Below are 13660 nucleotides of genomic sequence, written 5' to 3'. Positions count from 1 at the left end.
CTAATTTTGAAAAGTTGTATTTTTATTTTCATTTGGTTCCAATTATTTTTAACTTTCGCTTTTCTACTTCGATCCACATGTTATTTAGAAATGTGTTGGCCAGGCACAGTGGCTCATGGCTGTGATCCCATCACTTTGGGAGGCTGACGTGGGTAGCTCACCTGAGGTCAGAAGTTTTCCAGCTATCTTTCTGTTACTAATTTCTAGTTTAATTTCAATGTGGTCTTAGAGTACATTGTGTGATTTCTATTATTTTAAATTTGTTAAAGTGTGTTTTGTGGCCCAGAATGTGTTCTATTTTTGTGAATGTTTCATGTGAGCTTGAGAAGAATGTGTAATCTGCTGTTATTGGATGAAGTAGTTTATAGATGTCAATAATATCCAGTTGACTGGTAGTGCTGTTGAGTTCAACTATGCCCTTACTGATTTTTTGCCTGCTGGATCTGTCCATTTCTAGTAAAGGAGTGTTAAAATCTCCAATTATAGTAGTGGATAATCTATTTCTCCTTGCAGTTCTGTCAGTTTTTTGTCTCATATTTTGATGCTCTGTTGTTAGACGCTTACACATTACAGATTGTTATGTCTTCTTGGAGTACTGATCCCTTTATTATTATATAATGTGCCTCTTTAACCGTGATAACTCTGCTTGTATTGGAGTCTGTTCTATCTGATATTAATATAGCTGCTCTCTTTTTTTATGATCAGTGTTAGCATGGTATATCTTTTTCCATCCTTTCACTTTAAATCTATACATGTCATGGTTTTTATATTTAAAGTGGATTTCTTCTAGACAACATATAATTGAATCTTAATTTTTTTATTCTTATGTTTTGGCCCACTGTGACAGCCTCTGTCTTTTAATTGATGTATTTAGACCATTGATATTTAAAATGATTATTGATATAATTAGATTAATATCTATCATATTTATTACTATTTTCTATTTGTTGCCCTTGTTCTTTGTTCCTTTTCTTGTCTTCCACTCTTTTTCTGCCTTTTGTGGCCTTAACTGAGCATTTTATATTATTCCATTTTCTCTCCTTTCTTAGTATATCAGTTATATTTCTTTAACATTTTTTAGTGGTTGCTCTAGAGTTTGAAGTTTACAACTAATTTGAGTCCACTTTTAAATAACACTATACCAATTCACAGGTAGTACTAGTATCTTACAAGAAAATATTCCTAATTCATTGCTCCCATCCCTGGTATCATTGCTGTAATTCATTTCACTTGTGGATATATGCATACCTACTGAATACATTATTGCTATTATTTAGAGCAAACTGTTATCTGTTAGATCAATTAAGAATAAGAAAAATAAAAGTTTTCGTTTTGCCTTTACTTATTTATTCTTTGATGCTCTTTCTTTCTTTGGAAACCTGAGTTTCTGACCTTTATTATATTCATTTCATTTCAAGAGCTGAGCTTCTCTTAACTTTTCTTGCAAAACATATCTGCTAGCAACAAATTCCCTCTGTTTTTTGTTTTGTTTTGTTTTGTTTTCCTGAGAGAGGTTTTATTTCTCCTTCACTTCTGAAGGATAATTTCACAGGATACAGAAATCTAAGCTGGTCATTTTTCCCAGCACTTTAAATATTTTATTCTACTCTCCTCTTGCTTGCATGGTTTCTGAGGAGAAGTCATATGTAATTCTTATCTCTGCTACTCCATAGGTAAGACGTATTTCCCCCCTGGTTTCTTTCAATTTTTTTTTCTTTATCTTTGATTTTCTGAAGTTGAATATGATATGCCTAGATGTAGTTGGGTTTTTTGTTTGTTTGTATGTTTTATTTTTCTTGCCTCATGTTTTCTGAGCTTTCTGGATCTGTGGTTTGGTGTTTGACTAATTTGGGTGAATCCCTCAGTCACCATTGCTTCAAATATTTTTTCTATTCCCCTTTCTCATTATTCTCCATATAGTATTTCTTTAATTTGTTTTAGTTATTTATATAAACATAAATAACTCCTTTTGTAGTTGTCCCCACAGTTCTTGGATATTTTGTTAAGTTCCCCCGCCCGCCCCCCGCATTTCTTTTTTAATCTCTGCTTTTCGGTTAGTTTTAGAAATTTCTATTGTCATATCCTCACGCTCAAAGATTTTTTTCCTCAGCTGTGTTCAGTCCACTAATGAATCCATCAAAGGCATTCTTCATTCCTTGTGCAATGTTTTTTTCTCTAGAACTTCTTTTTGTTTTTTCTTAGAATTTCCATCCCTTTGCATACATCGTCCACTTGTCCTTGCATGTTGTCTAGTTTTTCCCTGAAAGCTCTTAGCATATTAATCATAGGTTTAAGAAATTTTGAATCTGATAATTTCAACATTCTTGCCATATCTGACACTCGTTCCATTGCTTATTTAGTCTTTTCAAGCTGTGTATTTTGGCTTTTAGTATGCCTTATAATTTTTTCTTAAAAAAGGGACACAATGTGCTGGGCAAAGGAAACTATGGTAAGTAGGTCTTTAGTAATGTAGCAGTAAGGTGTGAGGGGAGGGGATGTATTCTACAGCCCTGTGATTAGGTCTCAGTCTTTTGGTGAGTCTGTGACCCTGGGCTGTGAATTTTGCCAGTGTTTCTTAGTTTCTCTCTCTCTCTCTTTTTTTTTTTTTTTTCACTCTCCGAGTGGGGAAGAGTGGGTTAGAGTTGAGTAATTATTTTCCCCCATATGAAAGACTAGAAAGAACTGAAGCTGGGTATTTTTCTTCCCCCACCTGGAAGGCTAGAGTGAGCTGGAATTGGGTAATTACCTCACCGCATGTGAAAGGCTAGAAAGAACTGTAGTTGTATATTTCCCTTTCCCCAGGTGGAAGGCTAGAGCTGGCTACAGCTGAGTTATTTTCCTTCTTCCAGTAGGTTTAGGCTGTTATAAAACCACAGCAAGTGAGGCTCTAGTACAATAGCTTCTCCTGGGCACAGGCCTTGTTAAGAAGAACAAAATGCTCTGGTATATGTTAAGATGGTTCCCTTACCCCTTCCCTGACCAGAAACCCAAGAGGATTTTTCTCTGATACTTATGGTGAGAACTTGGTAGAGTTCCTGGAGGTAAAACCCATGAAAGTGTGCCACCTCCCCCATGACTAGGCCCTCCTGGAGTTTTAATCTTCACACTTGTTCACATCTAGTCTACAGCAATTTATCAATTACAGTTCAGGTTTCTCTACGCAGAACGGATTCCTATAGAAGTTTCTACTTCTGGATTTCTGCCACAGTAAGTTGTGATTCTCTGTAGATGGTTGTCTGTCTCTTTAATTTTGGGGACAGTGGTTTTCCTTGTGACCTCACTTCTTTGGCAGACCTAAGAAGAGATGCCAATTTTTCAGCTAGTTCAGCTTTTTGCTTACTGTTAGGATGGAGTGATAAATTCTAAGCTCCTTATGTGCTGGGCTGAATACTTGAAGCCCCACTCACTGGTTTTTAAACTTTAAAATATTGAATGAACACCCCACATTATAAAATGAGTCAGAATTCAACTATAGTGGTGTTGAAAAGAAACACACAGACACACACACACACACACACACACACACACACACACACATATGCAATTGTTTTATGATCTCTAAATCAAGCTTTCTCTAGGCTGAGGTGTATGTTTTCTCTCTTCCATGTTGTGATGTTCTCTGTTATGGGTCTTTACATGGGAAAGGCAAGAATTAGAGTCTTGGGATAGATTTAAGAGCTGGTGAGGCTCCTCCTTCCCCTCAAACTTCCCACCTTCCAGAGCCTAGAATCACTAAGCTGGGAATGGACTTTGGCTCCTTCTCCTTTAGGAGTTCCTAACAAGGCTTCTAGAACCAGTGACTACAATCTGAACCACTGGGCCCAGGGCAGGAGGAGCTTGCTCTTCCATCTGTCTTCTGGTCCTTTAGGGCTCCCTGCAGAGAGGCTCTGGGGCAATTGCTCACAACTGACTGGTGATATGAATGTGGGTAGATTCAGTAGGGGCATGAGTATGGACTCCCTGTTCCTAAACATTTTCCCAAGTTTTTCTGAAATCCATCAGTATTTACTGCCTTCTCCTTATCTGTTGTTATTGTGGGTTATGGTGATTTTTTTTTTTTTTTTTTTTTTTTTTTTTTTTTTTTTTTACTATCAGACAATGTTGTTTATTTTTTCACACAAAAGTTAGACCAAGGCCACAGTGCCGTTAAACACCTCCCTCCCCACCCACGCATGGCTCAAAAACCACCCCAACCCTGCTTTAAAAACAATAGAACACAACAAAAATACTGCATTTGAGGCTGAGCCAGGAACAGAGTGGCTCCAACAAAAATAAGACAAAAACACAAGACACAACATCTTTTCAGTTTTATGTAAAAATTGCCATGGCCCACGGGGAAAGTGGTCATGGCCGTGTCAACAAGGATACTTCAAACTCAGGACTTTTGGAGGTTTGAGACAGCTGCCACATCTAGGGTGTCTTCTAGGCTCTGCTGCAGGAACTGAGGATGCTGAAGGGCAGGGCTGGATCCTTTGGCCCACTCTGAAGTTTAGGCCATTGGCTGGATGTGCTTTTCGTTGGGGAAGATGCCATAGGCTCCTTCCTGCTTTCCAGAGAGAGGGACACAGTGAGAGGGATGGAGGCCCTGAAAGCCTCCAGTGCCCACGATAAGGAAGCCAGCTAAGAGATTTCCCTCTCTAGAAAGAAGGCCTTCCACTGGACAAAGTTCATGGCCCTGGGAGCCAGCATGCCTGCATTCACATGGCATAAAGCCCTACGGCAACTGTTGCCACCAGAAAGCTGAACGTAAGGATCCATCGGAGAAGCGGAGCCTGGGAGCGGGTGTTGAGCTGGGGCTTCCCTCTGGGAGTCTCCACGGGGGAAGAGTCTTGCGCTTTGTTGCTGGCCCGCTGGCGAAGCCCTGGTGCCTGTGAGGGGCTCTGGTCCTTGGTGTCATGTGTCAGTAGCTCCTGCAACTCCTCAAAGAGCTGGATGTTGAGCAGGAACGCGGTCTTGGCCTCTTCTATTACCCTCTGCCTGACCGAGGGAGTCATCTCCAGGGAGTTCATGCGGGAGCGGTAGAGCTGCTTGAACTTGGTGGCACTGGCAATGTTGGGGAAGGTGAAGAAGGCCAGGCCCTCGCCAGAGCTGGGCAGGTCCAGGGCTTTCTGAGCAATCTTCTTGAGCATCTGGCCCCCAGACAGGTCACCCAGGTAGCGGGTGTAGGCGTGGGCCACCAGCAGCTCGGGCTCTGTGCGCCCCACCTCGTGGAGCCGCTTCACATAGCGCTGCATTGCCGGTGTGTAGGGGATGACTTCCTGCCAGCGGGGCCCGTACCAGAAGGCCAGATCCTGCTCCAGGGCGGCCTTGCGGTGCAGCTCTTCTGGGAAGTAGACAGGGGCGAAGACTGGGCTCTCCTTGTTGCGCTCAATCTCCTCCTCCAGGGCCACATAGATGTGGTGCAGGGAGGCCATCACCAGCTTGAAGCCCTCTCGGGTCACCTGGCCCTTCTGAAAGTTCCTCATGAACTCAGCATTCTCTGCCTGGGTGTGCACCTCCTTGGTGGCCTCCTTCAGGGCCTCTGACAAGTCCTGGGGCATGCTGTCGGGTTGCAGACGCTCCATCCGGCCGGTGCTGGGCTCGTTCGTGCTGGCTCCGCGGGCGGCGGCTGCTCTGAGGACGCTCGAGAGGAGGCAGGCGTTCGGTTATGGTGATTTTTAAAGAATCCATTTTAAATAAGATGAGGCCTTTCTTTTCCCATTATTTAAAAAAATTCTTTTTCAAAGCTGATCCTTACAGAGCCAATATTCTCAAATTCTGTTCTCACTGCTCTCTCATTTCCCTTCATCCCTGTTCCTCTGTTTGAATATATACAACACACACACACGCACACCCCAAGAGGGGACTCCACTAAGGATAACTCACCCATTTCCCTAGGAGGGAACTAGGCACCTGCAGGTCAACATGGCCTGAGAAGCCAGAGTTGTTTAGAGTGTGGGCTCCACCTTAATGTGAATCTGTTTCTTTAATTAATATTTCCGTGAACTAGGCTGGTAATGTATCCTCTCTTTCTTCATTTTCTTCATCTGTAAAATGGGGGTGATGATCATAGTATCTACATGTAAAGTACATTACAAAATGATGCCACTCCTTTATTCTTTGCTAATAATGGCCACATTTACTGCGGCCTTCTAGGCCAGATGCTGTTCCAAGCGCAAGTTTTGGTAGGCAGAATAGGAGAGATTGGTGGTGGGGGTGGGACTGCTATGAGCGTGACATGGGAGAAAGAGAAAGAGCACCAAAAACCGAGCTAAGAGTTGCAGAATAGCAAAAGCTGAAGTTCAGTTCAAAACAAATTTCATCTCTTCTATCTCCAACTTTCCTAGACTTAGTCTTGATCAATTACTCCAGAAAACCTACAGGAATGTGGCTGAGGGAGACAGTGAGGACTAATATTTCATTTCTCCCCACTCCTCCTTCTGAGGAACCCAGGACTTCATTGTGGACCCCTGTATTAGTCCATTTTCACACTGCTACAAAGAGCTACCTGAGACTGGCTAAGTTACAAATGAAAGAGGTTTAACTGACTCATAGTTCTGTGTGGCTGGGGAGACCTCAGGAAACTTAAAAAGGTGATGGGAAGCAAGGCACGTCTTACATGGTGGCAGGAGACAGAAAGAGCAAGGGGGGAAGTGCCACACTTTAAAACCATCAGATCTTGTGAGAACTCACTCACTACCATGAGAACAGCATGGGGGAAACTGCACCCATGATCCAATCACCTCCCACCAGGCACCTCCCTAACAGGAGATGAGATTTGGGTAGAGACACAGAGCCAAACCATATCAACCCTTTTCTACCTCCCTACTCCAAGCACCATCTCCCTGGGAGGGGCTCTGTAAACTGGCCCTTACTTGAATGAAAGAAGCCGGCTCAGATTCAAAGTTGTGAGTGTTTTTTGCCATGTCTCAGCTGAGTCAACCAGGTGAGCACCAGGCATTCTGGCTTAGGGTGTGGAGGATGGTGTTTTAACTGCAGCTTGAGGTATTACAAGTCCAGAAAATCCCAGAGGACAAGACTACGATAGCAGCTGACGGCAGGCCACATGAATAGCAACCCTACATGATATGTGTTCAGGGCTTCCCAACGAACCAGTGAGAAACACAGGGAAACATATTGCCTGCTTTACAGAGTTCAGTGATCTTCTCAAGGTTAAACACTTGGAAGAAACTGGTGGGACTTTCTGATGCACATTTCCGTGTTTTCTGTTTGCTTTTAATGAGTTGTTGACTACTTCCTGCTATTTAAACTGCTATACTTCATTTTGCAGCCCAGAACAGATTACAATTGTATATAAAAAAGAAGAATATGATCTCAAAATAGAGAGGGATTTTTTCCATAAGTCACGAAAGCAGCACCTGCAAAGCAAAAGATTACTTATAGTGTTTTTGTTGTTTTAAGTTTTAAAATTTAATGTAATCTGAGTGAAAAACCAGCCACTGACTGGGGAAGATAACTGATCTTCGTGTAATCATCAAAGGAAAAGTATCCAACACATAAAAAGACTTTCTATAAATCAGTAGGATAAAAAGTCAAAATATTCAATAGAAAAATGGGCAATGGATATAAACCAGCAACACACATACACACACACACACACAAAGAAACCAGAATGTGAAATCAACTAAGAGTAGGAAAATGCAAATTAAAACAATAAGCTCCCATTTCCCCACAATATTTCCAATACAAGGGAATGTTAGACTTTTCCACTTTTGTCAATCTAATGAGTGTGAAATGATAACTCTTACACACAATGTGGGAGATGGTCCAAATTGGTGCAATCAATTTGGAGAAGAATTTGACAACACGGAAAGATAAAGATGTACCTACTCTTAGACCCAGAAATTTCACTCTATTTATCTACCCCTCAAAGACTCCCATACACATATAAAGATACATTAATGAGAAAGTTCATTTGTGGTATATTCATAATTGTAAAAAATGAAAATAAATGTACATCAACAGAAGAATAAATAAATAAACGCAGGATATTCACAATGGACACATCTACAGTAGTTAAAATTGATAAAGAGATGCATGTATCTACAGATATAAATCTCAAAACATATGGTTGAGTGAGAAAAGCAAGCTCCTCTGTGCCCCTTTCAGCTCTAACTCTCTGTGGATCTGATCCTTGAAGGTGGGGAGGAAAACTAATGATTCTGTGCATCCCTCAATCAGTGAGGGTCCTCCCTGACAGATAGGACTAAGCACAGGCCCCCAAGCATCCCATGCCCAGTGCTGATGAGTTTGCTCCTCAGCTGTGGTACTAGAAGCTGCTCCCCCAGCAGCCCAGAGCAGATTCCAGGGCCCTTCCCCTTGCTCTTCTTTCCACATATCAATGTGGGGCAAAGGTATCAGTTCCGCTGGGGCAGGAGGAAGCCCCCAGCAGGCAAGGAGCTGGCATAGTGCTTAGGGCCTGAGCTCAGAAAACAGACAGGGTCTGGGCCCTGCATTAGGTGGAGAGTCTGAGGCTGGGTGGTTGTGCTGGGAGCCAGAGCACTTTGGGAGAAGCTGCCAAAATCACTCAGACAAGCACTTGGGGGAATTTCAGTTGTCCCCAAAGTACCTTTTAATTTGAAAACAATCGGGAAGCAGGTCGGAGGATTTTTCATCATTTGGCAGTGAGTGGTCTTGGAGAGCCTGGGCTGTATTGCTGCAGGCTCCAATTAGGTGTGAGAAGTGGAGGCTAGTGCCTGCCAGCTGGGCAGGAGCCAAGCAGCTCATCAACCCTGGTCTAATCAACATCAGGGGCTCCAGCGTCAAGTACACAAAGACCAATGGTACCATTCATCACACGGAGCTCTCCAAACACTGAAGGGTGCTCGGGGGTTCTGTAGCAAATCTATGCACTGAGGGCCCAAGATGATACCACTCAGAGGTTTCATAAAGTAGAGATGCTGGTGACATAGTTATAGTAAATGTAAGTGGTTGAATGGTGCTGGGCAACTTCTGTCTTTCCAGGCAAAGGAGGAGGGGTAAGGACAGCTTTAGACAGGAACTCAAGACAGATACAGAACTAGGTGACTGCTTCCTGGAGGGGGCTCTGAGGTGTGGGCTCTGGGTCAGGCCAGGATCCCAGCTGGGTGATCACGGCCAACTGTTTGACCTCTCAGACCCAGAGTCCCTGGTTGTAAAATGGGGTCATGATAGTGCCAAATTCATAGAGTGGTGGTGAAAAGAAATAAATCAACTCAAACACTGGACACAGTGCCTGAAGCATAGAAAGTGTTCAAAAAGACAGAGAAGATTATATAAATAATAAACTAACAAACTGCTTTCCTGAGGCCTAGGAGGTTTGAATTAAAGACTGTCAATTGCATGACACTTAGCATTGAACCTGAGAAAGGCTTTTGTAAAAATGTCAGATGTTATTAGCAGCTGGTTTTATAGATGAGGAAATTGAGGCTTCAGAAAGCAGTGGCTTGTATGAGTTCAGGTAACTGGTTTGTTAAAAGGTTGGGATAAGAATCTAGGACTTTTGACTCTAAATCCTGTCTTGTCATCATAGCACACAGCAAGCCATTTAAAAAATTATGTCAATTATATCTTCTAAAGCTAAAGTATGCAAGGTATAAATGTTAGAAGAATAGAAAAAAAAAATCTCTAAATGTCCATGTTCCCTAATGTGGAATATCCCTTAATGGTGAGATGGTCCAGGTTATATCAGCATGGCCTGCACTGCACTGTGGACCTGCCTGTCAGAAAGAAATCTTCTTCCCCAAGAAATCCTGTACCTGTAGCGACAGGTGCCATTTGAAGAGGGTGCCACTGCCTTCACAATCCCTTTCTAGGCATTATTTCATTTATTTTTGCCCTGATACGGCAACCCAAGAGTCACTCATTTTTATTATTATTTTTTTCTTAAAAAATCACTCCCATGGAAATACAGAAGTGTGTGGGTTTTTTTGTTTGGGTTTGTTTGTTTTAACATAGAGTCCTGAAGGGAAACACTCAGAAAGTTGCAGTGCCTAGAAAGGTACTTCAGACACAGGTTCTTAACAAAATTCACACTAAGAAGGGTTGACCCATCAAGGCTGAGGTTCACTGTAGTGTGTTTATACCCGATAAGGCATGAACTGCCTTCTACGACCGCTGCATTTTTCCTCATTGCTGTATCAGTGTTTTTGTCTTCTTGTATTCATTTATTTACATATCCACTTTTACTTGAGAGCAGGGTCAGTGTCCTTCTAATCTGTGCCAGGCAGGGCCTAGCACTGATGATACTGCAAGCCTAAATGCATTGGAAGAGAAAGAGTGTTCCCACATATTCTGGATCCTACTGTTTGGGACGTCGTGCAGATTTTACCAAATGATATTTTACTTCCCATTGTCTTTATTACTCAAAAGTTGTGTACTGGGTCCCTGGCCCTTGGAGATCTGGATCAAATTAACTCAACCCTGCTCTCCCAAATCCACCACTGGCAGGAGCCCATGAGTCCAACGAGTCTCCACCTTCTCGTGAGGTCCTCCTCCTGTGCTTGTCCCACACTATGTGTTGTACCATGAGGACCATACAACAGAACACCTGCCCCCTTTCTGAGTTCCACGGAAAAGAAAATATGAACAGAAGAGTCTGGAGCAGAAATGGAGTCTCGTGACACAGCAAGGCAAGGAACTTCATGTGGAAGAGCAGCCTCAACATGCCTCTCCCACAGCCTCATCCAGCCCCATGACTGCGTGCTTCACCTGCTGGTACCCGCACCTGGTCCTCTCTGTCCACTTGGCTCCATGCTCTGTCTCCCTCCTCCTTGCATTTCTTCTCTTCTTGTGTATCTTCTCCCTTTATCCTCAAAGCAAAATGTGAATTTCTCTCATATCCAGTGCAAGCCAGTTTTACATTATACTTTGAAGTTTTGTGGCCAAGAAACACCCAAGCCCTTGGGGTCCCAAAACATTTCTAAGCAACAGCTATTAAGATAATAAAACTTTGTTTCATCTCATTATGTAAGGATCCCATAAAGTTTATAAGTAACGCCAGATAGAAAGTGTTCTCAACTCTGCTTTCTATCAAGAGGAAAGTGAATGTTTTCGTATTCTGGGACAAAATCAAAACAGAAGCTAATTTTCAACTCATCAGCCTGGTTCTCATGCATCATGTGAGTATCAGTGCCAACCTGCCCAAGCTGTAAACTCCAGAATCAGAATGTCCCTCAGACACATTCTCCCAGGGCTGCAGAATTTCCTTTTTACCTTCACTCTCTCCTCTCGTTTTTCCTTCTCTTATGAAAAACCAGTCACTGATGAAATAAGCAAAGGGGCAAAGTGGCCCGCCCCTCCAACTCTGTGAGTCCCGTCAGCCTCAAGCCCCTCCTTTTCTCGCCCTCCGGGCAGAAGTGCAGAGCTGCTGCTGCCAGCAGGCCAGAGCGCAAAAGGGCAGTGTTCTCAGCTTTAGAGCTGGGGAAGGACGGCGTGGGGAAGCTGGGGAAGGTCAGTGTGGGGAGAGGAAGAAGTGTCTACTAACTACAAGACCCACTGACAACTGCTTGGCTCACAGCCTTTGAGGCCTGAATTTGAGGAAACAATTTTGCTTTGGATCTGTCAAGAAAGTACATTAAGCACTTAGATCATTTACAATCCTAATAGACTTTCCCCTTCGCATTAATTGCAGGGAATTCATATGCATATGTATTCCTTTGACTGGCAGCCTGGCAAGTCTCTTTCTCCAGGGCTCTGGGTTCCAAGTAATCAATTTGCAGAGAAACTTTACAGAATCCTATTTAGTTTTAATGCTGGGATGCCTGGATGACACCACTGGTTGTCTTCTTTAAAAGGCTTTAACTTACTTGTTCCCTCTTTTCCTTTAACCCCATGGCTCCCCAAACCAACAAAAACATCTAAAGGTAAATAAGTCCATGAGGTAGCTCATAACTGAAAACACCTGTGTTACACTGGAACCAGTAAAACAGGCCATGTTCGGCTAAACTTCCCCACTGCTCTTCCACCTCCACTCTCAAAACCAAAAAATAGCCAGCTCTGTTAAGAGTGTCTATTTTTCTTGTTAAAAATAGATATTTCTAAATTTAGTGTTTGTTAAAATTAAAAAATCTAAAAGCTTTTTTGCAAACCAGCAAAGAACCTAATACCAAGAAATTGCATTTAGATTGATCTGGAGGGGACAAGAACAAATGGGCTCCGCGTTAAAGTGGTTCCCACAGCTGTCGTTTCTACTTGATTACATTAACCTCAAAATGATACGAATGTGTGAGTGTCCTCGAATATAGGCTAATTTAATCAGAGTCTATTTTCAGTGGTTTGGGGGATGGGGCATTGTTGTGGGGAAGGAATAAAACTTTGTCTCTACCAACGCTCATAGTAAGTGACCCTTAGTCACTTAGTGATTTTAGCTAAAGCAACTTGGTCATACAGTGGCCTTCTCTAGGGGCACCACACCTGAAGCTCTCCATGGAATAGCCAGCGGCTTGTCCCCCATGTCCCTATTTTAGTGCTAGTCCTACAATTTCCACCTCGTTATAGATGCTGCTGGCATTAGAGTGGCCCACTATCATTAAGAGAAATGGCCTGGGTTCTTAAAGCTAAAATGCAAATACTTTGAATCAATTGAGTGTTTTTGGCTGTGAAGAGGGATGGTCACTAGCTTCCCCCTCCTAAGAATCTAGACTTTGTTGGTTTCTCTGAAGTCATTGTCAAATATGGGAAGAAGTGGGATGAGTTTCGTACGGCATATACCAAATGTCAGGAGTCCTGATGCTCCTTGCAGAGTGATTTCTAGGAAACGTCCTGAAAGCTTGTCCAGATTGTCAGAAAGAACAAAGGCTTCCTGTCCCTTAGATAAGGTTCTTAAAATTAGAGGATGTCTGAAGAAGAAACATCTGTACCCCAATAAGTTACAGAGGCTCAACTCAATGAAGACCCGAGTGTCACAAGCTGGGTCTCCTGAATAACAGACTTGAACACAGGAAGTTTACACAGGAGTTATTTGGGGATTGAACACGTGTAAAAGAAGAGAAGAAAGTAGGACTGGGCACAGTTGAACTGTGATGCTGAATATCTCAATGGAAGACACGGTCAACCCTGCAGGGAGTTCTGAAGGTGAAATCATCTTTAGAGGTGCCCCACATGGAGAAGAGGAGAGAAAGGGGATATTATGTCTCCATATTCATTAGTCACTGGATATGAGCCACCCAGGAAGGAACCCAGGAAGTGTTTAAAGGCATTTTGTTTGTTTTTACAAAAGGTGGGTGGTGCTATTGGACTCTTTGTAGTTTCTCATTCCTTGGAAACATGTTTATTTCTTTAAACATAATACACTGGCCGGGCGTGGTGGCTCAAGCCTGTAATCCCAGCACTTTGGGAGGCCGAGACGGGCGGATCACTGGGTCAGGAGATCGAGACTATCCTGGCTAACACGGTGAAACCCTGTCTCTACTAAAAAATACAAAAAACTAGCCAGGCGAGGTGGTGGGTGCCTATAGCCCCAGCTACTCGGGAGGCTGAGGCAGGAGAATGACGTGAACCTGGGAGGCGGAACTTGCAGTGAGCTGAGATCCGGCCACTGCACTCCAGCCTGGGGGACAGAGCGAGACTCCGTCTCAAAAAAAAAAAAAAAAAAAAAAAAAAAAAAAAAAAAAAAAAAAAAAAAATACACATTTTGTAGTCTGTATCTTATAATTCTAATATTTTAGATCTTTATGATCTG

The 13660-nt window shown here is 42.8% G+C and overlaps 1 protein-coding gene across 1 annotated transcript; it reads right to left on the bottom strand.

Annotated features, from left to right (window-relative positions):
* Window positions 1-4292: 4292 nt before the first annotated feature.
* LOC139363881 (heme oxygenase 1) lies at window positions 4293-5632 on the bottom strand. The gene has a single exon (XM_071098931.1). The coding sequence runs from the start codon at window positions 5562-5564 to the stop codon at window positions 4698-4700; it is 867 nt and encodes a 288-aa protein (XP_070955032.1). The 5' UTR covers window positions 5565-5632; the 3' UTR covers window positions 4293-4697.
* Window positions 5633-13660: the final 8028 nt, after the last annotated feature.

Source organism: Macaca nemestrina, chromosome 6 (assembly GCF_043159975.1).
Source record: "Macaca nemestrina isolate mMacNem1 chromosome 6, mMacNem.hap1, whole genome shotgun sequence".
Taxonomy (NCBI): domain Eukaryota; kingdom Metazoa; phylum Chordata; class Mammalia; order Primates; family Cercopithecidae; genus Macaca; species Macaca nemestrina.
The sequence above is the reverse complement of the archived record's forward strand: the minus strand, read 5'-3'. Positions and strand labels throughout refer to the sequence as shown.

Coding starts and splice junctions, on each gene's coding strand:
- LOC139363881 (XM_071098931.1), bottom strand. CDS start 5,564: ATGGAGCGTCTGCAACCCGACAGCATGCCCCAGGACTTGTCAGAGGCC.